The sequence below is a fragment of the Chinchilla lanigera genome, unplaced genomic scaffold (assembly GCF_000276665.1).
Source record: "Chinchilla lanigera isolate Chin_1 unplaced genomic scaffold, ChiLan1.0 scaffold00011, whole genome shotgun sequence".
Taxonomy (NCBI): domain Eukaryota; kingdom Metazoa; phylum Chordata; class Mammalia; order Rodentia; family Chinchillidae; genus Chinchilla; species Chinchilla lanigera.
Window position 1 is genome coordinate 35,224,061 of NW_004955412.1, and position 27,524 is coordinate 35,251,584.

At 41.7% G+C, this 27,524-nt stretch overlaps 1 protein-coding gene across 1 annotated transcript; it reads left to right on the forward strand.

The window, feature by feature from the left end:
• LOC102006113 (beta-galactosidase-1-like protein 3) lies at positions 1-27,219 on the forward strand. Its single transcript, XM_013510984.1, has 19 exons — positions 1-203; positions 351-563; positions 5,757-5,825; positions 6,442-6,537; positions 7,513-7,621; positions 7,864-7,956; positions 9,679-9,760; positions 10,657-10,721; positions 14,238-14,322; positions 15,858-15,995; positions 16,517-16,597; positions 17,278-17,384; positions 18,120-18,260; positions 18,592-18,663; positions 19,149-19,227; positions 20,015-20,102; positions 20,795-20,906; positions 26,891-27,007; positions 27,148-27,219. Exons 1-19 carry the CDS (start codon positions 1-3, stop codon positions 27,217-27,219), a joined length of 2,022 nt encoding a protein of 673 aa, XP_013366438.1.
• The last annotated feature ends 305 nt before the right edge of the window (positions 27,220-27,524 follow it).

Genomic DNA, 27,524 nt, shown 5'->3' on the forward strand with positions numbered 1-27,524 from the left:
ATGGGTGCTAGAGCAGCTTCCTGTCCTCAGTATGAGCAGCTGCACCTCACCTCCTCACCACAGTCTCGCTCTCCCTGTAGCCCGTGTCTTTCCTGGAAGCGGATCCTGGGCGTGCTTTTCCTGGCAGTCGTTTTTCTGGTTCTAACCCTGCTCTTTGGGGCCACAGGGAGTCTTATACCGAAGGCGAGCACGCGTCTGCCCAGGTTTGCCAGTGGGGTGGCGGCTCTCTCTTTCCCTGGACAAAACACTGTGAGGGGCTGTGCGGGTGGGTACGTCCTGTCAACAGGGGCTGGCCTCTGTGGGGGCTCTGCGGTTCCACACTGTCTGCCCTCTCTCCTTCTCCCATCCAGGTTTAACTCGTCCCATCTGACCCCTGCCGGGCTGCAGAACAGATCTCTGGGCCTTGGCACTGGCACTACCGCTGGGGGCAGTGCACACTTTACCCTGGAAGGGCACAAGTTCCTGATCTTTGGAGGCTCCATCCACTACTTCCGGGTGCCCAGGGAGTACTGGAGGGACCGCCTGCTGAAGCTGAAGGCCTGCGGCTTCAACACTGTCGCCACGTAAGTGCTGGCCTGGCCCACAGCCTACCTTCACACAGGGTCCTGAGGGGCCCTCCCCCAGAGCCCATTAATCCTACCATCTGAGGGCAGAGTGAAGGCCCTTGAAGGTTAGCTTGCTCCTCCGTGTTCACCTGACTGTCAACCGTGCTTGGTTGCTCTGTGCTCAGAGCTTGGTGAGGCGTGGATGGGAGGAATGCAAAAGGAAAAGTGACTTCTCAGGGATGTGTGGTGAGGGAATTGGTTCCTCAGAAGCACTGAACTGAATGACTTGCTCAAGGCATACTCACAGATAAGCGCTCCAAACACACACACATCTGAAAAACAACTTTCATATGTGTACATGGAGAAATGTACAGAAATGACCACAATATAAAAATGAACACTGAGAAAAGCACCAGTGTCAATAAGTGGAAAGGACTCACAGGACTGAAGCTGGGGAAGCACACACAGCTCAGTAACACCTGCCAACTAGGGATCTAGAGTCACATAAATACCTGGCCTTGTGCCCACCTCTGTCTTCCACTGCACATCCATACCAGGGCTGGGTGTCCTGCTCAGAAATTTGACTTAATGATTAAATGACCTAAAATCTATGTGTTATTTATCTATCACAAGGCCTGACAAGCACATGTCCTCAATAATAGTGGCCAAAGGCAATACAAACTTGCCTTAGTCAATTAGAAGAGTTTAGATAGGAATGAGCAGGAGTCGTCAGGATTAGGAAAAGACTGACAAAGTAGCATCAGGTAGCACACGCAGAGGACCAGGCATTTTCTCAGTGGGTTCCTGGTCCCTGGTGACCAGGACTGTCCTGTGACAGGGAGAGCACTGCCCCCACTGTGCAGGGAGAAGCTGGGCACACAGGGCTCAGCTGCTCAGGATGATGCAATCTGTGTGGTCCACAGCATTGTGCAGGGATAGAGCCCTTCCTTTGTGTGCTGTAGGTGTGTCCCTAAGCTCAGAATGTGCATTTCCCTGAAACCTCCCTAAAATGAAGGCTCCTGCTGTGCACTCGGGACTAGTCAAGTAGAAACCACACCCAAATGAAAATCATGCTGAATTAGGGGCAGCAGAGTTCCCTTCAAAACAGCCCCATTTCCATGGGATCTGGAATCTAAGTAGAAGACGTCAGTCAGGGTGGACTGCAGAATGAGCACAAGAGAAACTTCTGCAGATGGCTGCCCTGTGGAGGCAGCCCGAGGGAGGACGTGTGTGTTCACTTGGTGGCGCTGGTACTCCTGATGTTCCGGCCGAGGCAGGGAAGAGACCTCAGATGGTGGCTCTTCCACTGCCAGAGACAGAGATACTAAGTTCAGAAATAGCACCGCCATAAACTAGATGAACAATGTTATTTATTTGAGAAACACAATGCAGTGCTTGTGTGCAGCCAGGCACACTGGGTATCAACCCTTGACAGTGTGAATTCAGCTCCCCGCAGTGATGATCCTTTGTGCTGAGCTGTGCTGTTATCTTTTGCAGATGAGAAACTCAGGTGAAGAGCTGAATCATTTTCCCAAAGTCACACAGTGACAAAGGCACAGATTGTCACAGTGGAGCTGTGGCTCATCTCACTCAAGCTGCAGGGCCAGCAGCCACACCACTCACTGCCTACATGCAGACTTTCCCAGGGACTAAATGTTACACTCACTGCTCTCCGAAGTGTTTATTGCAGTTGAAAAATCTTTCACACATTTTGGGATGCAGGATATTTATTTGGTGCTGGTGACCAAACCCAGGGATAATGACCTGCTGATGTGTACACTAGGCAAGAACTGGATCATGGAGCTCCATCCCCAGCCTACCTAATGATTTTTCTTTTCAGCTGTAATTAGAAAGATCTGTTGTTCATGGTCAGACCATGGAGTCTTACTAGTTAACATCAGCAAAAAATAAACGTAGTCCTGTGAAATTCAAACTCTCAATAAAGAAAGAGTAAGGGCAGAAAAAAATTAACAAAATGCAATGGGGCACATAATATAACATTTTATGTCTCTATATTAATTATGTTAAAGTGCCCAAATGTTTAACTCCAGATTTTCTCTTGGGCTAATTCTTTCCTGGCTATTTGAAGTTATACTTATGCTATTTTGCATTTTTTTTTAAAAGGAAGCACACAGTTTGTCCTCACACATCTGCACCACTAGAAGTTATCCTGCTAGACCACAGAAATGTGGAGTGCTGCAGAATCCTAGTCCCTTCTCCTGCATGTCCTCACTGTCTCCAGTGGTGGAACCTGATGCTGTGCTCACTGTAAAGGAGAAGACTTGAGGCCTTGTGCATTATTGCAGGGGGCATTTGAAGCTGAGAGGCAGTAACTGAGAAGTAGCTCATTTCATGTGCAAATGACTTAATTAGAAGTATGAGTATTTTTAGGGGAGGGTGAGAATCAAACCTATGGCCTCATGGACACAAGGTATTACTCTTCCACTACCACTGAGCTCCATGCTTCTCCACAGGTATTGAGCTTGGTTGAGACCTGCTAATTTGTTCATAATGAGGATTACATAGTTTTTCTCCACTCTTCTTCTGAAGTGGTGAATAACTGACAATTTTCCTGATATCAATCAACTTTACATTTCTGGGACTAACTCTGTTTAAAGGTCTGACATGCACAGGCCCACACACACATAGATTGGTAGAGTGGTTTGCTAGTTCTTTTTTAAATAATCATCTATGATTATAAATGAAATTGAACATAAATTTTATTTTTGTTCATGGTCTTTTTAAGTTTTAATGTCAATCTTATTAAAAAAGCTAATGAGTATATCTTTTTACTTATTCAAAATGTTTTGTATAGTAATTAACTTTATATTGAATGGTTTTAAAAACTCACCTGTAAAATTTTGTGATTGCTATCTTTTGTGGTTTCAAGCTGAAAATTTTTTAAATTTTATTTTAAAGAGAAAAGAACAAAAACAAATTAACAAACACAAAGATGTAAACAAAACAACACAAGAACAATAAAAATGATACAGAATTTCAAACAAGGTGATAGGAAATTAACAATGGTTGTTGTATTATATATTTTTATCTTCAAATTGGTTACTCAGATAATCAAATATAGGCATGTAAGGTTGATCAAACAATTAAACATAACTATTCCTTTCAATAAAGCAATAGAAATTAGTAGTACAATTATATTAGGTATCTTGTGAGTATATATGTATTTTTATTTGTTCCTTCTTTCTTTCTTTTCTCTTTTCCCTCAGACCAGGAGGTGAAACCTTTTGTACTCTCAGTGGTTACAAAGTCATGTTTTCCACTTCTCCTGAGTATAACCTACTTTCTCCTTATATACTTTTTCTTTCCCTCTTTCCTTGGATTGATTGGGTTTTAAAGCTGATTTTCTTTGCTGAACACACTAGAAGTGATGTAGAGTTTTTTGTATTGTGTACATGGGCTGTCGTTCATTTTTCTTACTTAATTTTATCTAATTTTCAGTTTTCTTAAATAATTACTTTGTAGCTTTTTAATCACCTCTATGTCATTTAGTGTTATATTTCACAATTTCTTCATGCTATATAAATTCCTGTCTCCTTTATTTGACCTACTCTGTTTTCTTACTCCTCCTTTTTCTATTCTCCTCTTGCTCTTCTTTCTCTTCCCATCTCCTCCTCCTTTTCTTTCCTTGCTGCTTGTCTTCTGGGCTGTGTATTTAGCTCATCTCTCCCTAGGTCTTTCTGTTTTTGAATAGTGACATCTCCCATAGACCTTATACTATACTGCTTTTGAAACAGTGCCAAATATCTCATGAATTTTATTGTATTTTCTTTCTTGACCCATTAGAAATTACTCACAAATGATTATTAAAAATTTTAGGGGAAGACTGGGAATCAAACAGGACATGCTTTCTGCTTTACTTACCTTAATTTTTCTTATTTTAACTCACAGTTTATAATTTGGTTGCATTTATCACAGACGAAGTGATACAGATCATTAGAATTTGTTGAGATTTCCTTAGAGCATGTGGACACTTTATGGTTATTCCATTCAGTTTTGAAAAAGAATGTAAAGGATCCATCTGTTATTACTAGACTCTTAGTATATACATTAGATCCCACCTTGTCATTGTGGTGTTGAAATCCATATCCTTATAATTTTTTACTGCTGATTATCTTAGTTTCTCAGCAGGGTATCTTCAGTCATTCTACTCTGATGGTGAAATTGAAATATTTACTTCATCTCTAATCTGTCAGCTTCTCTTTTATTTGAAGCCATGTTATTAAGAGCAATGAAAGCCATAAGAATATATTTTCTGTGTAGATCATTTATTTTCATTTAAGGGTGTTCATTATTTGTGACTTTACCATAAAACCCATTTTCCTACTATGGGTTTTGCTAAAGTAGTTTTGTCTGATCTGTATTTTTTGGATATTATTGTTTTTAGCAAATTTCCATTAGCTATTTTATTCATTCTTTTCTCATAATGTATACCTATAAATGGTGCGGTGTATATTGTTTTTAGCAAACCAACTTTTCATTCCTCTTCACACCAACAGATCTTAATACTATCAGTTCTGCCACCATACACCAGACTTATCCTCAAAAACTTTTACTTCACAGAATTGTGTAGTAAAAAACAGAGCTAAATAGGATGTTAGGTGCACAACCTTCCAAAGTTTACTTCTGACACACAGAAATAGTGTTACCTACTAAGAAGAGCCTCAAATCCACTTCTATTCTTTTTTTTCCACTTCCACGCTTGACTTTCACCCTGCAGACTCCTGGTCCTGTGCTGAGGCCTGGGCAGGGGTGCACCTTGCTGCCTCAGCCCTCCCCTCCCATAGTGTTTCTCCCTTGTCCTCCTGAAAGCTCCTCCATTTGTATTCTGATTGATTGTTGGCAATAATGACTGGGAAGCAGCACATATTTTGGTCGAGTTTTACTTTTCTTTTCATAGTTACTGTGCTATTTCTTTGCATTTAACTGAGAATGAGGCAATGAGTGAGAAAATGCATATAAATCCTTGGAATCTAGAGCCCTAGGAAAATTGTCATTTGGATCAGAGTTGGGAACAGAAGAAGGAGCCCCTGAAGACAGTCACTTTTCTGATGGCAAAGCTTTAATGTCCATGGCAAACTTCAACACCTTGCAATACAGAGCTACCACCATGCTGGGCTTGGCTTTGGTTCTGGGGCAGTGGCTGAAGGAAAGAAGAGAGATGCTGTTGTAATTTCTTGCTCCTTCTTTCAGCTACATTCCATGGAACCTCCATGAGCCAGAAAGAGGCAAATTCGACTTTTCTGGGAACCTGGACCTCGAGTATGTGGTGTTGCTCCTCTGTGACCTGGATTGGGAGAGTGGTAGAGAGGGGGCAGCTGGGGGCTGATGAGGAACCCCAGGGGTGATTCAGATGAGCCACAGGACCCAGAGAGGACTGGGGTCTGCAGCCTTGTTCTCAGGATGCTGGGAGAGGCTGTACACCCAGGGCTGGGATGCCTTCTAGCAATGACCTGAATCCCAGGGCTGGCCTGTGGCCGAAGCCCCAAAGAAGCTGGCTGACTTTGCAGGGAGGCCCTGCAATGAGGCTGGGGAGGGGGCTGCCCTCTGGTGTGGTGGCGTCAGTTTCACTGTTATGGCTCTGGTACCCTGTCTGATGCTGTTTCTCTTCATGCCTTCCTGGCACTGTATGTGTGGTTCTGATACTGAAAGCCCAGGCAAGCCCATGCCCATGGTTTCTAAGCTGTGAGATGGTGTAGGGACTCTATGCTCTGGGGAGTGCACTGGGGCTCATCACAGAGTCTCCCCTGATGAGAGAGGAAGAGGGAGCCCCTGAAGACAGTCACTTTTCTGACACCAGGATGCCTGTGGGCGCCCATCTCCCTACGTGGCCTCCCTGTGGACCATCACAAGATGGCTAACTTTGTTTCCCTCCCAGGGCTTTTGTCCTGCTGGCTGCAGAGGTTGGGCTGTGGGTGATTCTGCGTCCAGGCCCGTACATCTGTGCTGAGATCGACCTCGGAGGCTTGCCCAGGTGAGCCAAGCCACGAGTCCTGAGTCCCAGTTTAGTGCAGTGTTTTGAGTAGCATCTTTATCAAGTGGTGATGCAAGCCACTTTCACGGAATGAGCTGATGTACTCGAGTGGCAGAGCCATGCACCACGGGACCCGACTGTGGAACAGCCTTGTTCCCAAGATGTGGGGTGGTGCCGCTGTGATCTGTGGCTCAGAGGAGGACTTGAGCCGTGGGCTTGGTGTGTGGGCCTGCAGCCCAGATGGCAGGAGTGTTCTTAGCCTCTTGCCCCAGGGAGAGAGGGGTGTATCCACCTGTTTTCCCATGGGGCAGGAATGAAGGACTGGAAGGTGGAAAGCATGCAGGAGGCTCTGACAAGACCTGGGCACCTTCTCACCACTGGGGACTTTTCTCTATTTTGCTGAGGATGCTCCTCTTTCCCTCGCCCCTCCTTTCCTTCTTCCTCATGGAAGCCAGCACTCAGCGCACAGGAAAGAGGTCTGAGCACAGGCCTGGCCCCACCTCACTGGGGCCCTGCAGTGGGGGTCACTGGTCCGTCATTTCTTGTCCTGAGCTTGAAGTCTTCGGTCTTACAGGTGACATGACCTGTGCCCAGGTCAGGCACTCTGCTTAGCCCATGTGTCTAGTGCCTGAGATAGAGAGGAGGACAGGATTAGAGGATAGTGACCCCAGTCCCTCTAGCACACAGCTGTGGGACCTCATGGAGCTGAAAGCTCTTCTAGATTTGCGGTATCTTGGGACACGGTAGCCTGCTTCCTTCTAAACACCACAGGTCTGTGTGGATAGTGTGCGAGCTTGCAGGTGAAGGTACCCTCAGGACCCCAAGGGCTGGAGCACCATGGGTGAGGGAGGACACAAAGACGTGCAGCAGTGCTGCAGTAGCTTTTCTCGGAGGCTGTCTGTGGTGCTCAGCAGGCTAGATGTGTCCTTCCTCCTGCTTCCTGTCTCTCTCAGATGTGCTCCCTTTCCCCTTCAGCTGGCTCCTGCAGAACCCCAAGACCCAACTGAGAACCACGGAAAAGAGCTTTGTGGGTGCTGTTGATGCGTATTTTGATCACTTGATTCCCAGAATGGTTCCTCTCCAGGTAGGGCCAAGTGACCTTTCTTCTTATGGTCATTTGAGTTTGTTCTACCACCACCTGCAAACTGGCCATGCCAAGTCTCTAAGAGAAATGAAGCTGACTTCTCTTAGTTTGAGCCGGGCTCTAAGTGGCTGAGATCCAAGTGCACCGGTGACTCAGTTGCACTTTCTTCAGACACAAACTCTGCAGCTCCAGCCTCTTGCTCTGTGTCTTCTCTCTCTAATCCTCTTCTGCTTGTCTCTCAGTACCGCCAAGGTGGCCCTGTCATCGCCGTGCAGGTGGAGAATGAGTACGGGTCATATAACAAGGATAAGGACTACATGGCCTATGTTAAGGAGGTAAGTATGCTGGCTTTGCCACATTCACTGGTCCCGTCTTCTCCCCTGTGCGTGTCTGGTCCCTGTTGTGTGGTGAGGCTGCCAGGCTCTGTCCATCAGGAGCCTGGAGCAGACGGGGCTCAGTTTCTCTGTGACTTCACACTGGTCAGGATGCACTCAGTGGCCTGACAAGGAGAGGGTGTGATTTCAGAGGAGGATTCCTTTCTGCTGTCCTTCTCCGTGATCACTCACAGGCTGGAGGCTGGGGACTCTGCATCCACAGTACACAGTTCATCTGAAATCTGGCGAGGATGCTGTATGCTTACAGCTCCCAACATGGAGCATGAAGCCCTTCTTCTGGTCCCTTTGCTTCTTGTATATGGACATCTGAGGCCAGGGATTCAGTGTGGTCCCATTGGTGTCCTTGCTGGTGGCTCAGGTCCTTCTGAGGACCTTACTTCCCACTTGTAGGGAGCTAATAAGCTTGAGCTGGACCCTGTTCTTGGGGCTCCTGGCAGCATTTAGGGCCCATGCTGTCATTCTGGAGACACAGAGACCTTGGGAGAAGGGCCTGGCAGAGAGAGGGGTCACTGGATGGGAATGGAGAGGGGAAGGTACAGGATTGGAGTCTGTGCCTGAGCCGGCCCTGCCCTGGGGCTGTGTCTCCAGTATGTGGACAGTGCGAGACTAATTGTCCTGCTGTCTTGCTGCAGGGGCTGCTCTGCCCTCCTCAGGCATTCTCACACAAATAGAAGTGTTTCTCCTTGATTGGAAAAGTTGACTCCTGGACTCCATTCCCGGGCCTAAATTTGGCTCAGTGAGCATAAGAGACACACAGGATGACACCCTGGCTCTTCGACCACCCGTCTGCTCCCTGTGTCCTCATTAGATAGAATTTTCAGGTTAGCCCTCTCTCATGGCCATGCATGTGCCCTTGCTTTCTATGACAGTGTCTGTGCAGGACAAAAGCTCTCTGAAGTTGTCCTCATTCTCTGGATCCTACTGGCTCAGCCTCTCCCTTCACGAACAAAGTGACCCCCAAGTCTTCTTTCTCTCTCTGAGTGTGACTTGCCTTCTCCCCGGGATGTGTTCTGGCAACTGTACCCTCTTCGTTCTGGAAGTTGTGACTTTGGGTGCCAGAGTACTCCCTGGGCTGCTTTTAGGGTGTCAGGACATAAGCCAGGCTGAGCCAGGACAATGGTTCCCTGTTTCCTCATTTGCAGAGGGGTCAGACTCTGAATCCCACTCCTTTTCTGTCCATTTGCTTCCTATTACAGTAACAATTGCCTGAGGTCATCTGCTTGTGAGTGGTAGTGGCTCATCCTGACTCACAGTTTTGGGTTCTCAGCTGTGATCACTGGACCAGTGCTTTTGTGCCTGTGGTGAGGAAGCACATCAGGTGGAAAAGCCCAGTGGTGCAGCGCCTCTCACCATGTGACTGGAGTGAAAAGGAAAAGGATGGAACTGGAGGACCACAGCCCCCTAGGGACCAGACCCTCAATAACAGAACGTCCCCCTCAGACCCCACCTCCCCAGAGTTCCACCACCTCCATGAGCACTGTGCTGGGGAACAAGTCTCACACATGGCCTTTAGGGGCCACTTAGCATTCAAGGTATAGGTCTTTCTGTATGTCATACTCTACCTTTCTGAACAGAACTCTCTTTATGCCCTAATTTCCTTTCACCTCCTTCCCTTAAGTGTACAGAGGGAAGGTAAGTGCATTTGTGTAATTTCCTCAACAGGCTCTGCTGCAAAGAGGGATTGTAGAGCTACTCTTCACCTGTGATCATTACGAAGAAGTTGTGAATGGCTCGCTCAAAGGAGGTACAAATTTAGAGGTTTTTCAGGGCAGAACTGAGGCTCTTAGACAGCCAGTATAAGCCACGAACAAACCTTAGAGAGCCAAGTGCATGTCTTCTTGGCTCTCTTTCCTTGGTCCTCTGAGGTAATCCTGGAGATGTGACATCCCAAACGGTGAGGTGCAGCATCAAAGCCTGAGTTCAATTGTCATCTCCACCACTGTCTTTGCTGCCCTTGTCTTTACACAGAGCAGAATTGGGCCTCCTCACCCAGTGTACATCTTTCCATGAGTCACAACTTCTGTGTCCAGGACTCTATTTTGGGTGTGGCTGTGGTGTAGGGTCTGGCCCTACTCACCAACACGGACAGTCCCATAGGGAGACAGAAGACAGCTGTGTAAGGAAAGGTCACTGTAGACACCTGGACCTTAGAGAACATAGTAGCTGGATATTTAGGTACACAAGCACAGGGTGACAACAGTGAGGTATGGGCAGCCACCTGCCTTGGTCCAGGGAGCATCTGTCTGCTGATCTTTAGCACAGACTACAGCTACTTTGGACTGAGATCCTCTCCTTTTTAGTGGTTCTTCCCACATCACTGTGTAATCCGGAAATGCTGAGCCTGGGGCAGGGGACCTGCACTCTGTCCCTAGTTCTATTCATGTAGAGTGGTTTGGCCTGGCCCCCAACTCTGCACAAAGGTGGTTAAGTTTCTTTGCCCATCTCAGGAAAGATGAGGGTCCTTGCAGGTACTCAGCAATGAGGTGATGGCCATGGGGACCCTCTGTGCCTTTCAAGTGGGCTGTGGGCAGTGCCTGGTAACTCTCAGTCCTTAGCACATTTCTTCCATGTTTGGGCTGGCTGTCCTTCCCTTCCCCGATGACCCTTGTCACTGCACATGGTGGTTTCTTCTCTCTACAGTATTGGCCGCTGTCAATCTGGGGACACTTCAGAAGAATTCTTTTCATCAGCTTCTTCAAGTTCAGGTAGGATATCCTAGCCATGTATACTCTCTTCGCATGGCTTCATTGTCTACACAATGGTGTCCAGTCCACACAGGATCGATAGAAGACTGTGTGTCTGCACCTTGGTCCTCGGCAGGGCTCCAAGCTGTCTGGGGGTGTGCTTGCTTTCTGCAGGGACAGTGAGGGGGAGGCACTGCCTGCATCACACCGGGCATCTCATACTCTTCTGCTTATTTTGAAATATGTCATAGACTGTTGTATGCAATAGTTATATGCTCAATGAAACCAAAACTGATCCCTCCACTGTGTTTTGTGCACCTTCTCTAACTTTTTTCTGTCCTCTTCACCCCTGCCCTTTTCAGTCTTTAGTGACCATTATCCTCCTCCATTCTTTTGGAGCAGCTTTAGAGTTTCCATTAATATATGAAAACACTTGGTATTTGTTTTTCATGTCTGGCTTGAGTCATTTGACATGATGGACTACAGTTCTAGCCGCATAATGGAGAATTTTAATTGAGTTATGCACATTGCTTCTTTAGACATAATGTTAGTGCACATTTAGTAGCCTACAGCACAGTGTAAACATGCCATTTGCATGTACTGGGTAATAAAAAATTGTGTGACTGTCATGGTTTATGTCTAGATGTCTCCCCAAAGCCTCATGAAGTCATGAGGTGAGCTTCTAGAGTTTTTGACTGACTCATGGTTCCAATGCTGGGATTATGAGTGTGACTGCTACACGCGCTCTGGGACAGTAGTTTGCATACAATATAAGGGAGGGAAAGAGGCTTGCTCTCTGCTGCTCCTCCCTTTCTGCTCTTACTGCTTTTGCTGTTTTCACCATGAACTGTTACCCTCTATCATGTGCCACTCTGCCTTGGAGCTGGTTGTGTATGGTCTGAAACCTCCACAAACTGTGAGCTAAATAAACCTTTCCTTCCTTAATTTTGGGTGTCAGGTATTTTGTCTCAGCAACAAGAGAGTTTGGATTCTGTTTGCTCATATGTTGCTGAGAATTTTTACTTTCATATATCTAAAAGATATTGATCTTTGATTTTCTTGTTTTGAAATGTCATTGATTTTCAAATTAGAATAATGCTGGCCTAATCTAATGAGTTTGGCAGTATTTTTTCTTTTTCTGTTTTCTGGAAGAGTTTGTATGTCACTGTTAGATTTTAACTTAATTTTTGGTAAATTTTTATCAGTGAAATCATCTAGAGCTGATCTTTTCTTTTTAGAACATTTTAGAAACTACAAACTTAATTTCTTTAATGGATACAGGATAATTCATGATACTTATTTCTTCATAGATTTTAGTAATTTCTGTTTGTGAGGGCATGAATTCTATTTTTCCTGCTCCATTTTAACTACATTTTAAAATCCATCAGCAAGGAGTTATTTGTGATAACTCCTTGCTATTCATTTAAAGTCTTGGCTACCAGTCATAATAGTTTTACTTTTATTCCTGATATCAATATTTTGTGATTCTTGTAATTTTGGTCAATATGGCAAGAAGTCTAACAGATCTATTCATCTTTTCAGACAGCATGCTTTTAGCTTGATTTAACATTGTAATTGAGTGGCTGGGGATGCAGCTCAGCAGTGCAAGTGCCTGCCTGGCAAGTGCAAGGTCCTGAGTTCAACTCCCAGTATCAAAAAATAGAAGAAAATAAAATTTTAATTGAGATAAACTAATGGTACATATTTTGGGGCATAATGTGATAATTTAAATGTGTAAATATCTTGACCAAATCAGAGAACTTATAGCTTTCATTTCTTTTGACATTCTCATTTGTATTTGCAACAAAGTTTTCTTTTCTAGCTTTTTGTATAGTTAATTTTTCTTGACAGTTTAGTCACCCTTCTCTGCAGTAAATACTAGAACTTTCTTTTATCTAACTGCCCTCTATTTACTATGTTCCTATCTTCTAGCTATCACTATTCTATTACTATTCTATTCTATTATCTTCTTATACAGTATCATCTTTTTATCTTCCTTGTGTGAATGAGAACACACAGTTATTGTCAGATAACTGGATATATTTTACTTAACCTAATGCCTTACAATTTCTGTCACTGAAAGTGACAGGGTTTTACTGTTTTCTAGGTCTGAAGAATATTATTTCAAGCATTCTCTGGTGTTTCCTTTTCCACTCACCTGTGATGGGTATCTTGGTCAGTTCTTTTTTTAGGAGGGGGTATACTGGGAATCGAACTCAGGACTTTGTGCTTGCCAGGCAGGCGCTTGTACCGCTGAGCTATATCCCCTGCCCTCTTGGTCAGTTCTGTATTCCAGCCATTGTGAATAGTGCTGCAATAAATGCAGAAGTCCTTTTGTCTCTGACATGTTTATTTCCTTTCCTTTGGACATATACTCAGTTGTGGAAATTCCTGAGCATGTGTGGATTTATTTATGGTGTTTTGAAGAACTTCTATGCTGTTGGTTTCCACAATGTCTGCACTAGATTTTATTCCTACTACCAGTGTATTAGAATTCCTCTTTACCTTGATCTCCATGGGCATGTCTTATTTTGTGTCAGTTTGATTGTCAGCTCTAGCACTTCCCACTGAGTGAGTCTGAGCTGGTTACCTGACCTCAGTTTCTTTATTTGTGACATAGGGACACATTGTATCTTTCATCTAGGCTTGTTTCACAGAAAAAGTTTGGTAACATAATTTATTTTATTTCTTTTAAAGAGAATTTAAAAAAAGAACAATAGCAAAATGCCAACAACATAGACAAAAACAAAACAAAGCAAAAACAATAAGAATGATACAGGGTTTCAGAATGTACTTTAGTTAGTGCCCAGCACTCAGTAAAAGTTCATTATTTTTTTGATGTGATAATTAAGTATAACTAAATATAAATAATATAATTGCATAATTATTTATAATTTTACTGTGACAACTATTTCATAGAATTGAAAAGTAGAAACCATAAAGATGTGCAAACATTTATGAATTCTTGTGTACTAAATTGTTTCTTAGCAAAAATAGAATAACAAAAATTAAGATAGAAAAGAAGTGATCAGAAACACAATTGCATTGGATACTCCTCTACAGGTGAGATAACTAAAATGAAATAAAGGCATAGAGAAAATGACAGTGTATATATGCAGTGGAAAATGTAACTTAGTGGCTAATAGCTAGACCCAGTCCTGCGTATGAGTACAACTCTGTGATATCTGAACCTCAGTTTCTACTTAAGCAAACAGGCTGTTGTCCTTGTGTATCCAGAATAGATTTTCTCCATGCCAGTCTTCGATAAGGAAGGTTCAGATTCTGCTATTGAAGAAAACCGGGGAAGCACAATAGGCTTGATGGAGTCTGGTGACCCTGGATGTGGAGCAGGAATGCAGGGGCCAAATTTATGGATGATGGTGTAGGTGTAATAAAGGGAAGGATTAGGAAATTGGGATCACAAAGGAAAAGCTCTGAATTTGGAAATAGGTGAAAAATTGATTTTCAAATTATTTGTTGTCAAATTTTCTTAATTTTATTTCTGTCAGGTTTGTATTTGTATTGTGTTTTTTTCAGAGTAATAAGCCCATTCTAATTATGGAATACTGGGTTGGCTGGTTTGACAGTTGGGGAAGGCCTCACTATTATATAAGTGCGAATGGTAAGTGTTTTGCAGTCTTTGACTCCAAGTTTAGAATTCCCTGAATCATGGGGCATCAACATCATTCTCTACTTATTAGCGTGCTAGTGCACCTATAAATATTCATTCAATTTCTGCCATGTAAGTGCTGTTGGCCAGGCTCTGGAGGAGCTTTGAGGAGGAGTGAAAATGACGTGAATAAAAACTACCCTGTGGTGAGCTTATAATTCAGTGGATTCAGCAGATCATTGGAAAGTAAAACAACCAATGTATAGTCCACATTTTGTATAATTTGGGAGCAAACAAACAGGTGCACTGATGGAAGTAAAATAGGAGATAGACCTGCTTAGGCAAGGAAGGTGATCACAGAAGGTTTGGGGAGAGATAACAACTTAGGCTGAAGAAGTGGAGCATTTGCACGAAGTCTTCATCATCTGCAGGAAATACACAGACTCTTTCTATGGCATTGCTAATGAAGGGTGGTCACTATCAGGAGTCTAGAACTGTGATGGTTGCAAGTTGGATTATGGAGGCAGAGACTGGGATTCCACCCAGCAGTACAGTAGGAGCCACATTACCCAGAGCAGGCTTCCTTCACTGCACGTGTCTTTGTCTCGGAATGAGGATTATTGGGAAGCTTACCTCCAAGGACTATGAGCCAAGCACAGTCAGAATGTGCCTGCTTTTTGCTTAATAAAAGAATGTTGCTACCAGGATATTTTGGTGCAGTGATTATGAATACAGGCTCAATTTTCATAAAATGAAGAAAGCCATTGACAATATTAGATTGCTAAGGAAAACTAAAAATAGATTTTAAAAAACCCAAAGAATCCAAAAATACTACACCAACTTTGATCTGTGGGGCAGTATGCCATGATTCTTATATATTTTAAGCAATCAATTCATTTTCTCATCAACTCCATGCTGTAGCAAGACTTGATATCTTTGTTTAAAGAAAATGAGGCAGAGACTGGGAGAGAAAATAGATTTTCCATGTCTTACAAATAGTAAGGAGCACAGGCAAAATTGAATCTCACATCAAACTGAGTTCTGATATTCCTGCTTCCCATGCCTGGGAAGAGAGATGTCATGCCTGTGAAAATATGATAGCAAATGAAAGTTTCTGTGGTTAAGTTTGAGAATTGCCTCTTTTGGGCTCTGGCCAAAGTTATAATCCAGGGCCGCAGAGACACTATCCTGGAAGGTAGGAATGTGGCCATACTAATAATTTGTAGCTTCCAAAATTAAAATGAAAATTAGATATATATGTAAGATAAGAACTAGTTGATTATTTTTAAAAGATGTAATTTAATTTCAAATTACAGCATTATTTTGGGAAATTTTTCTCTAAGAAAAGGCTCTTGATTTGGGCAGAACATGCTCTCCTAGAAAACATCTGGTCAGTTCCACTCACTTTCTGATTAGAATGTTGATGGATATCAGAAGGCAAAGCAACTGATTGTGCGGTGGGGCAGGAAATGATAAGATTTTACCTGAAAATTTGATCTCCTTATAATTTCTACCTCTCTTTGTTTTCTCCACTTCCCTCTCTGCAGAGGTTGAACATACCGTGTACACATTTATCAAAAATAGGATGTCCTTCAATGTCTACATGTTTCATGGTGGAACCAACTTTGGGTTTATGAATGCAGCCAGCTTTATGGGGAAGCATATGGGTGTTGTGACAAGCTATGGCAAGTGTTGGCTGGTGTGGTCTCCTCCACAGCATGGGTGGGTCTGATGTTTCATGGAGGGCTTTGGACTTACTTTCTACTATCAGATTGATCACATAAACTGAGCCCTGAGGGTTTTATATTAATTTTCTTCCACCTCTGATGCTCACAATACCCCAGCAGTTCATCATCTCAGGAATTCAGGCTGCCTGGGACTGAGGGCTGCTACTCACTTGTGTTGTCTACTGTTCCCATGACCTGAACCTCTAGCAGGTATGGGACACAGGGGTGATTGCTGTCAGGCACAGCTGGGTGCCCCAGGTGAGGAAAGACAAGAGTGTCCATCTGAATGTGAATTGACAGGGTAAACCCAGTGTGTCCAGCAGGGGTGCTGCATTTCATGGCCACAACCCAGCAGCCACGGGGCATTCCTGAGACGGGGGAGGTATCTCCATGGTGTCTCCCTCTGGGTGGCTCCAGTGCTGAAGCAGGGCCTGCTGTGAGGGCTGCATGGCCTGTGACAGGACCTGGGTGTCTTGCAGACTATGACGCTGTACTGACAGAGGCCGGAGATTACACAGAAAAGTATTTCAAACTTCAAAAACTCCTTGGATCTGTTTCAGGTACTCAGCACCCACTAGAGTAGGGATGTTTGCCCTTATGAGGTGTTTGTGCTCTGAGAATGAGTGAGGATAGGGAGAAATCTCTTCTATGAGCACCAGCTTAATGACACTTTTGAGAGTAATGGCAACTGAAGTGCACATTTTAGATTTCGCACTTCGAACTGGGTAGATCTGTGTGTTTCTAAGCCTTTAGATTCTTCACTGCAGTGAGAAGATATCAATACAGGTTTCCTCTGTAATGGTGAAGATTAAGCAATAATTTCTCCTTTGTAAAGCTGTTAGTAGCATGTGTGACTTTGCTCTTAGTGCTATGTGTGACCTCATACACAAACAGCAAACTCACCCTTTTGAATTCTACCTCATTAATAAAGTCAGTGAGCCACATGCTCAGGGCTAGGAGCTAGGTTAACATCAGCATCCCAAAGGTAGAAGCAGAGCTCCTGCTCCCTAGGAGGCCCCTTCCTATAAACCTGTGTCCATAGACATGTGTAGATGCTGAATGACTCCTACTACATCATGCCAGTCATCATCATTCCTGGAGAATTACCTCATAGCTTAGCATATGACTCATTCCTCTTATTGGTTCTGTCATGCAAAGAGGTCAGGCAAAGGGGTGGGGCATGTTAAAAATGGAATGATTTCATGGAGCATTTCTTGCCTGGCACCCATTTTTGTTGCAGCAATTCCGCTTCCCCCCTTACCTGAGCTCACTCCCAAGACTGTGTATCCTTCTGTGAGACCATCACTCTACTTGCCACTGTGGGATGTCCTACAGTACTTAAGTGAGGTGGGTGCTGCTTGGGCACTGGTATAAGGGTGGTCACTGAAGAGGTGAATGAGAAGGTCACAGGCTATGGAGCACAGGTCCCTTAGCCACTTACTCCTGGGAAATGTGAAGAAGAATCCTCTGCATGTTGTTCAAGCTTAGAACTCCTTTTAGGCAGCCTGTGAAGAGGTTTGAAGTTGAAGAATAAGTGTTTGGGAGAAAGCAAGAGCAGGATGGTAGAAAATCTTGTTTCCAGCACAGATGGACTCTTCTGGTGAATGCCATTTTGAGGGGCCCTTTGAAGCATATGGTGCCATAAAGGCAAAGCTCTGATCTGGGAGTCTGTGAGACTGGGCTTCCCTCATCTAGGCCAAATTACTAAATTTCATGTGCATTTTCTCCCATTTAAAAACAGGATGACCTGTCCTATGTTGAAGGTGTGCTGAAACCCACTTAAAATCAAACTCTTGAAATCATATTACTTTCAATTCCACACTGATAATTTAGATAAAATATGGTCTATGGCACATGACATGTGCCCAGTAGCTGTTTGCTTATTGCAGAATTGTCTTGTGACTTCAGTTATTTTGCAATGCAATTTAAAAACCTGTGGATAGGTTCTTATGGCTATAGCAATTGTGCCTCTTCTCTCTTCTTACCATGAAGGATCCTTTGGGACCATTAGGTGATCCAGCAAACAGTGACAGGGATCTTAGGAAGAAAGATCCTGACTTCTCCTCACTTTGTCTCCCTCAGCCTATCAAGTCACATATTCCAGTCAACATGGAGAATCTTCCAGTGAACAATGGCAGTGGTCAGTCCTTTGGATTCATTCTCTATGAGACTGTCATCTGTTCTGGAGGCAAGCTCTATGGTCATGTTTATGATAAAACACAGGTAAGGGACAGCAGGTGTCGCTGGTGATGAGCCATGTGTTGATCCCCACTGTGTTATTGAGTTTAATTAGCTATTGATCTACTTTAGTATGTGGTGGTATTTAAAGCACCTCCATGGGAAGTCACTGGGGGTATAAAAGTAAATGTAATAGCTTTGATTTCTGCCTTAGCCCTTCTTAAAATTTATAGGGACTCCTCAGTCAGCATCCAACCATACATGAGCTCTAGAACTAGTCCCTCCCTTCAGAGTGACCTCTTACTTCATGAACCATAGTCTTTCTTGCCCCTTTTCAGGTGGGCCTACCAGTGTCACGCTGGCTTTTGTTTTGCAGGTTTTTTTGAATGAGACACAGATAGGATCGCTGGATGAGGATGTATGGACCCTGAAAATTCCTGTATTCAGGGTATGTAATTACAGAGTCATGGTGATATTCCCTACCTCCCCCTTCAAAAAAGCAAACATATCCTTGTTTTGAAACAGACCACCTCTTTCTCTCCCATTTCTTGTGGTATTGATCTTCAAATAAAGCTGCAGCAGGAAGTGTGTAGGGCTGTAACCAAAAGTCATCTCCCAATGGTCGGTGCCTTAGGATTAGCAGCTTATTTTGAGACTTTCAGCATTAGGGTGAAATTTCCCCTTCTGCCTTGACTACTGAGTTGAGCCCCTGTTTGTGTTTCTTGTCTAAGGCACTAGAGAGTTGCTGCCTTACCTACTGGGATCAGCAGAAGAGGAAGGGCAGGTTGAGTGTGGAATAGAACCACATATGTCCTCACAACTGAGCAAGCACTGGGAGCCTATTTTACCCCATTTGCTTGTCTTTCTTTCTGGGACTTGGAGGAAAAATGGGTCTGGCCATGCAGACCCCATGAACTTGTATGTTCCTAGCAGGGTTGTGGACTTCTTAGGATCCTGGTGGAGAATGAAGGACGAATCAGTTTTTCATGGAAAATTCAAAATGAACAGAAAGGTGAGCTTTGGGCCACTTGGTTACTTTCTCATTCCTAAGACAAATACTTGATACACATAACTTAAGAGGGGAGATGTTTCTTTTGGCTCACAGTTTGTAGAGGCCTCAGTTCATAGTCAGCTGCCTCCAAACAAGAAACAACCTAGGGAAGGACCAATAGGGGAAAGGTGCTCATGTCTTGGTGACCAGGAAGTAACTGAGAGAGAAGGGAGGCATCAGAACAGAAGAGACACTCTTCCTGGTCAGGACCACAGTCAGTTACCTCTCCTATCCAGACCCTATCTCCTGGCAGTAAGTCAGCTATAGTGACCTCATGGTCCACTCCCCTTCGAAAAGCCCACCTATACGAATGCATGATGCCTTTCTGGCACATTGTTCATATGAACCATAGGCGGGTGGAGAAGTTGGTAGTATTTTTTTTTTCAATTTCTCAGTATCCATAGTTGTAGCTATTATGGGTTTGTGGGAACTACAGTGAGTTCCTCAGCAGTGGGATACCCAGATCCAAGAATCAAAGATGCCTTCCCTTCCTTTCCTGTCCCTTGGGTTGTTATGTCTTATCTTCAAAGGAGGAAAGAAGAATGGATTTGTTTGGCGATTGTTTCTTTTGAGAAAGGCCCAGTCTCTGTCTGGGAATTTCGGGAAAAGTTCATGTATGAAGTAGAGAACATTTTTGGTAGTGTGGAAACGTAGAAGAAAGCAGATCTGCAGCCTTATCATGGGGTATATACGTGTCTGCATTTCTGCCAGCTGGCACCTGATTCTCCTTCCTGCCTCCCATATGCAGGATTAGTGGGCTCTGTCAGCATCAATAATGTTACTTTGGAGGGCTTCACCATCTATCCTCTGGAGATGAAGATGAGCTTCTTTGAGAGGTGTGTGCCTCCTACCCCTAGTGGACACTTTGAGTGATCAGGAGTCTTGGTTCATTTTATGATGCTATAATGAAATACCTGGTTCTAGGAGTTTTGAGAATAAAACAGTTGTATATAGCTCTGAGTCCCTGAGTTGAAGGACCTGAGCTGGCATCTGTTCTGCTCTAATGAGGACCTCATGGGGAATGGCACAGGTGGCAGTTATGTACAGAAGGGCCAAGCACAGAGGTGGCCTCAGTGTAATAATCCACTCCCATGATTACACATCATCTTTAAAGAACAGAGAAATTCTCTTGTGAGAGTGATTAACACTGCAATCTAGTCATCTACCACCACATTTCACCTCTTAACAGTTTTACCGCCTCAACAGCAGGACGCTAGGCGCCAAGCTTGCCTGCCATAAACTCTGAGGCACACGCTGAAAGCACATCGCAAGTACAGCATTGGGAACTGAGAGATTTCAGATTCTTTACTCTGTATATAAAGAGCCCAAGATTCAGGGAACTGTAGGGATTTTTCTTAGATTATTGGGTCCTGTGAATTAGGACTAGAAATTAGAACGTCTCCTGATTTCCACTTTGATACTTCTAGTGTCACAGAATCCTGGTTCAGGGGAGGCAAAGCTGGGGTGAATGCTCAGACTAGAATTGGGAAGGGTTGTCTGCTCCCTCATGTCTTGGCCTTTCTCCCAGACTCCGCTCTGCCACCTGGAAGCCTGCCCCAAAGGAGTATATGGGGCCTGCCTTCTACCTGGGCACCTTGAAGGCTGGCTCTTCTCCTAGGGACACCTTCCTCAGCCTGCCGGTAAGTGAGTCTCCATCTGCTCTGGTGCTTCAAGCACCAAAGTCCACAAGCAAAAGCGCAGTATTTCTTTTTTGTTATTTTTAGGCACAATATTTCTGGAACACTTGTCTTTCTTTCCTCTTCTTTCACACTTCCAACCAAGCTTTCTTTCTTTTCCAGTCATCCTAATTTATTATTGTTTAGATAATTTGTCAAGTACAGAGATTCAAATAATTATAAGATATAGGTAGCAAATAGTGAAAGTCTTTCTTCAAGCCTTATTCAAGCCACCCTTATTCTGATTCATCTGTACATTTCAGAGCTTAATAGAGCTAAAAGTTTGTTTTTATATTTGATTTCCTAAACATGCACATACAACTTTTATACTAGTATAATACTGGCATAAATTATATTCTGTAATTTGTTTTTATTTGGGGCATGCAGATTAATTTTTACCTTGTATATCTTTTTATCTATGAGCACACATAAATAGCATAAAGGAACAGATATAAATGTATGTATCAGAAATTATTATGAAATGAACACCTTTTAATTATAATTGTGAAAAAAAAGTATAGTTACCAGCTGACATTACTGATGGCTTTTCTTTTGTAAATATATGTTTATTTGTCACTGTTAATTTTACTGATTCTGGGTTTCAATGTGGTATTTTCATACATGCATATAATATATTTAGATCATATTCATCCTTCCAATAATATCTTTACAGCCTCCCCTCACCCATATCCCTTAATGTTGTCTAATGACAGTCTTCCTTTACTTTCATGTTATTTTTTTCTCTTTTCTCTTTTATATATTAGGGAAAACATGCAAACTTGTCTGAGTCTGGCTTATTTTACTCAATAACATTCTCTCCAATTCCAACCATTTTCCTGGCAAATGATACAATTTTGTTCTTCTCTATGACTGTATAGTATTCCATGTGCATTTATGCCATATTTTCTTTATTCATTCACTCATTCACTCACTCATTCATTCATTCATGGGAACCCAGGCTCACTTCATATCTTGGATATTGTGAATTGTGCCACAGTAATCATGGTTATGCAGGTATCTATCTTCATAGTACGCTGACTTCAATTCCTTCATGAATATATTGCAGTTATATATCTGGGTCACATGGTAGTTAGTTCTCTTTAGTTTTTGTAAGGAACTTCCATTCTGATTTCTATAGTGGTTGTGCTAGTTTACATTCCAACCAGGAGTGTAGAAGCCTTCCTGATGGCTTATTCTCAAAGGTGAACAACTATATATTTTCTATGATGCTGCCTCTATTGAATTCAGGTGCACTGAATCATCTGCTACACATTCTGTTTCTCCTTTTTAAATATGGAGATGGGAATTGATCCCAGGGCCTCTCTCCTCAGTAGTAGCTCTACCACTGAGCTGTGCTCCCTGCCCTTTATTCAGCTCTCTGAGATTCAACCAATTATTTATGTTGCATTGATTTATTCATTTTCAGTGTCACATAATCGTCCTTTTGGAAATGTGAGATTATGTTTTGAAGTACTCTACTGTGGATGGACATGTTTAAAGCTGTCTTTGAATTTTTAGAATAGTTTGAGAAGTGTTGGTAGTAGTCATTTTTTAAAGCTTAGGTAAAATTCAACAGTGAAGCCATGTGTCTGGTCCTGCATTGTTGGAAGAGTTTAATTATAGATTAAATCTCATTAATCATTACTGGTTTGTTCAGGTTTTATGTATTCCTGATTCAAATTTGGTAGATCCTGTGTCCAGAAATTGATGCTTCTTTTAGGTTTTCAATTTGTTGCTTGTAGTTGTTCATAATAGTCCTCAAAGATGTTTTGTATTTTTGTTGTTATGTCTCTTCTTTAATTTTTTTATTTGTGTCTTTTATCTTTTTTTCTTGGTTACTCTAGTAAGGGTTTGTAAATTGTGTTTGTCTTTTAAAAAAAACCAATGGTATTTCCATTGATTATTTGTATTGTGCTTTTTAATCTCCATTTTTTTTTTCTGTTCTGATCTTTGTTATTTCTTTCCTCTACTACATTTATGTTTTCAGTGTTTTTGTTGTTCTAGATCAATACACTGCTTGTTAGGTTGTCTATTGAAATATTTCACTTTTTTGATATACGCATTTATTAGTATAAAGGTCTCTCTTTGTATTCCTTTACTCCAGATTTTGATATGATGTTTTCATCTTTACTCATTTCAGGAAAATTGAAAAAATTTCCCTTTGCGTATCTTCATTGACCTAGTCACCTTTCACGTGTATGTTGCTTTATTATCATGTATCTATACAGTTTCTTCATTCCATTGTGGTCAGAGACGATACGTGGTATGATTGCAGGGTTTCTAAATTCCTGGAGATTGTTTCGTGGCTTAATGTGTCCCATTGTGAGGGAATACTCCACTTGATGGAAAGAATGTGTTCTGTATGGGTTGGGTGAAATAGTCTATAAATGCCTGTTGTGTATATTTGTTCTATACTAGAGTTGATCTCTGTTTACTGATTTTTGTGTGTGAATGATATGGTCATTGATGATAATGGGGTGTTGAAAGCTTCAGGTATTATTGCATTGGAGTGTACCTTTCACCTCATATCTAACATTTGCTTTATTCATTGGGCCTTCTGGCTTTAGGTATTTATAACTGTATTATAAATGCATGTATACTTATAATTGTATTATAAATGCATATATATATTTATAATTATATTACCTCTTGATGAATTAATCTCTTTGGCATTATGTAATTGCCTTCTTTTTTCTTTTTCCAGTTTTTCAGTTAATGTATATGTTATCCAGTTACGTGAAACTACTGCTGATAGTTTTTGGTTACCTTTTACATGGAATATGTGTTTCTATTTTTTTCCTTTCAGTCTGTGTGCTTTCCTTTCTGTGAAGTGAGTTTCTTTTAGGCAGAATATCTTGGGTTTTGTTACATTATTTGTTTTTTATCTCTTTGAGTTTTATAAACATCATTATTATGAATTCTTTTTCAGGCAGTTAGTCAATTTTCCTTTCTTTGGGATCTGTTAGTATAGCTATTGTTTTCTAATGCAAATATCAGTTTACCTTCCTTTTGCATCCCAACACTGATATTTTTATCTCTTACTGATCAGTTACTTATACCAATTTTAATAGGTAGGAAAGATTCTCCTGGCAATGTGCCTTAAGATGTCAGATTGTCTTCGACATTTCTTATAAAGCAGGGCTAATCATAAGAAACTCTATTAGTTGGGGAGGAAATTCTTTACCTTTTTTTGAAAGACAGTCTTTCTGGGCACAGTTTTCTTGGCTGACAGGCTATGTCTTTCAGAATTTTAAACATATCAACCTACTCCCTTGTGGCCTCAAAGTGTTTGATGATAATTTGGTAATAGGGTAACCCATTTGGGGCCCCTCCTGTCTCTCAGGAGTGATCTTATTCCCCAATAAATTTTCCTACTCTTAAGAAGTAAAAGAAGAAAATTTGGTAATGATCTTATAGCCCTTAAGTTTTCATATATTTTGTTTTCATCAATTACTTGAAGTACTTTGTAACTTCTCATGTGATTTTTTTCTGTTGCCTTTCACTTACATAGAAGTAAGTTTCTTTTTCTTATGTTTTCTGTTTGTTCATTTCTTTTGAGACAAGACCTTGCTTGTGTAGTTTATGCTGGCTTTGAACTTGTGATGATCTTCCTGCTTCATTCTCCCTAGTGCTAAGATTACAAGTGTAGGCCATGACCCTCCTTGGAAGTATATTTCTTAAATTCCAAATAGTGTTTGTTAAAATATGTAAAGACTGTTTAGCTCAACATGGAATGAAATTTGTAAATATTCTGATGAACACATGAAAAGACATATATAATCACTAGATGTTATATCAATGTTCCATATATGTTGATAAGCTCAATTTGTTAGTCATGTTTCAAATGTTTTATAGATTGATTCATCGATGTTTTTATTTTTTTTCATCAGCCACTGAAGTTATATCAAATGTTTTCAGTTTTTAATCTCTCATTATTCTGTCTATATTGTTTATATTAAATGTATACTTTTAACTTTCCTATATATAACTTATGTATTCATGATATTAATAGTTTTATAACTATGAGATACCCCTGTATAACTCTGTTATACAGATGTCCCCTCAAAGATGTATCTAGATGTCCCCGCAAAGCCTCATGCAGTCATAGGTGGACATTTTTAGTGGTGGGCATATCTAGGGTGTATGATGCTGGGATCAAGAATGTGATGCTGGGATTGATTCATGGTATGATACTAGGATTAATTGTGCCCTACTCTAGGTGGGAGTGGTATCTGTCCTTAGGGTAGATTTAAGGACATAAGGGACAGAATGAGGGTTGTGGCCTGTTGCTGGTCATTTTCTGCTTTATTGCCTTCTACCTGCCACAGAATGTTTCTCCTCTGCTATGCCTCTCTACCATGCCTGCCTTGAAGTCAGCTTACTATGGACTGAAACCTCTACAAACTGAGTCAAAATAAGTATTTCCCATTTTAAGTTTGGGTGTGAAGTATTTCATCTCAGCAATGAGAAAAGTAACAAAGACAATCTCTGACACTACTTGTTGCCTTAAAGACTCACTTTTCTGATATTTTCATAGCTACTGCAATTTCCTTTTAATGTGTTTATCTTTCACCATAGGTTTTCCTTTACTTTTTTTTGTTTTATTTCCGGTACTGGGAATCAAACTCACGACCTCGCACTTGCCAGGCAGGCGCTGTGCTGCTGAGCTAAATCCCCAGCCCCTTTCCTTTCCTTTTATCACTGCTTTTATGATATAATGATTCTGTTTTACATAACACATAAACACCATTATATAAAATCCAGTCCAGCGATTCTTGTATTTTTATTCAGAGCAATTGAAAGACTCCAGTTTTATAGATTAAGCTATTTTGGTATGTCTATTTTTCTCTTCCTGTCTTTTATGTTTCCCATTCTTTATTCCTTTCATCTTAAAGTTGAAAAATTACTTATTATTTTAGTAATTCTCTAATAGTTATATAATCTGCTCCCCTAAATAACATTACATATTAATTTTAATTATTATATTTTATTGTTGTTGAAATATTTCTAGTTTTATATCCAAATATTCAGTTTTGGCTTTTATCATTTTAAACATATCACCTTATTGTGAAAGGTTATTTTAAAGCCTTTGTTTTACAAATTTAGTATCTGAGTCACTTGTGCATCTATTTGTATTATTTGTTTATATCCTGTTTTTTTGTATTATATTGAGCTTTCCTCTATATCTTGCTTAGTTTTTGAATGAGTATCAGACACATATGTGGAAAATATGATATAAATATTTTCCCTGCCTGTGATGGTGATGTCCATCTATCTGTGGAGATGGCCAGGGTCAATAGCAAGCACATTCTTCCACATACAAGGATAGAAGAGATCTGAAGCAAGGCTTCCAATGATTTGCACTTCAGAAGGATTTGCACTTCAGCCTTATAATAAGGTGCGGTGCATTTGGCTCACAGTGCAGAGAGAATAAGTAAGATTTCCTGGTATCCAATTTTTGTACCCTTACCCTTGAGGATGTATGAAAGATTTGCACAGCTACTTAGCAGCTCTCTCTGAGTAAGCAGATGCCTGTCATGGAAAAACTACCAGGATGTCTCTGTGTCTCTTTGTTTCCTTCTAGGTTTCTGTCTTGTATTTTTTTGTTATATCATAAGCAGTTTGAAGAAAGTTGTGTAGCTTTCAATAGCTGTTGTCTGGAGCAGTCTTCATATCTTTTTACTTAGTCCTGATTTTTGGTTTAAAAAATAATATACATACCACAGGACAGGGACAGCCATAGAATCGTGGTGAGGAAAGTGCTGCTTCCAGTTGTGTTTTCCCCTCTTGCTCCTAGACAGCAGTGTGGAAGTTCTAGAACACATCCCTCCCTAAAGCACATCCATGCTCACTGCCATTGGCATCTCTTCTTGCTCTCACTTCCCAAGTGGCTTAGGTTCACTTTTCAGGGTGAATCTGCTCACAGGACTCAGCTTCTCCCTTTGCAGACCTGGTATCGTGGGTTCGTGTTCATCAATGGACGCAACCTTGGGCGGTACTGGACGATTGGGCCTCAGCAGACCCTTTACCTTCCTGGTGTCTGGCTCCATCCTGGAGACAATGAGGTCAGTCACCCAGCCACTGCTTTGAGGGCTTATAAACCTTCAGATTATCTTTGTCCTCAGAATACAAATCACAGTGTCATCTTCATGCCATAGTAAGGAGGCTTAACCTTTCTTTTTGTCTATCTTCCTTTTCCTCCCAGATCATCCTGTTTGAGACAGTGATGAGTGGATCATACATCAAATCAACAGACAAGCCAGTCCTGCAAACCTAGGTTTTGATACATTTCTTTGATTGTTGGAGTTCATGTATAAGTAGCTTTGTAGGAAGAAAATTGATGTGAAGAATATTCAACATGGTATTTCTTGTAATGACAAAAAATGTGAAAATAACCTAAAAAAATCAACAGAGGATTTTATATGTATTTTATAGTATATCCACATGATACCTATTTTTAGACTATTGTCTTCAAAATCTTTAATGATAATTATTAATATCTATCAGGTTTTTATTCTCTGATCAAATGTGCCTTTAGGCAAATATGAACAAAATAAAAGCAAATTTAACTTCTGCCTCTGC

Coding starts and splice junctions, on each gene's coding strand:
- LOC102006113 (XM_013510984.1), top strand. CDS start 1: ATGGGTGCTAGAGCAGCTTCCTGTCCTCAGTATGAGCAGCTGCACCTC. Junction 6,538..7,512: donor GACCTCGGAGGCTTGCCCAG/GTGAGCCAAGCC, acceptor TTTCCCCTTCAG/CTGGCTCCTGCAGAACCCCA. Junction 18,664..19,148: donor TGAAAATTCCTGTATTCAGG/GTATGTAATTAC, acceptor TGTTCCTAGCAG/GGTTGTGGACTTCTTAGGAT.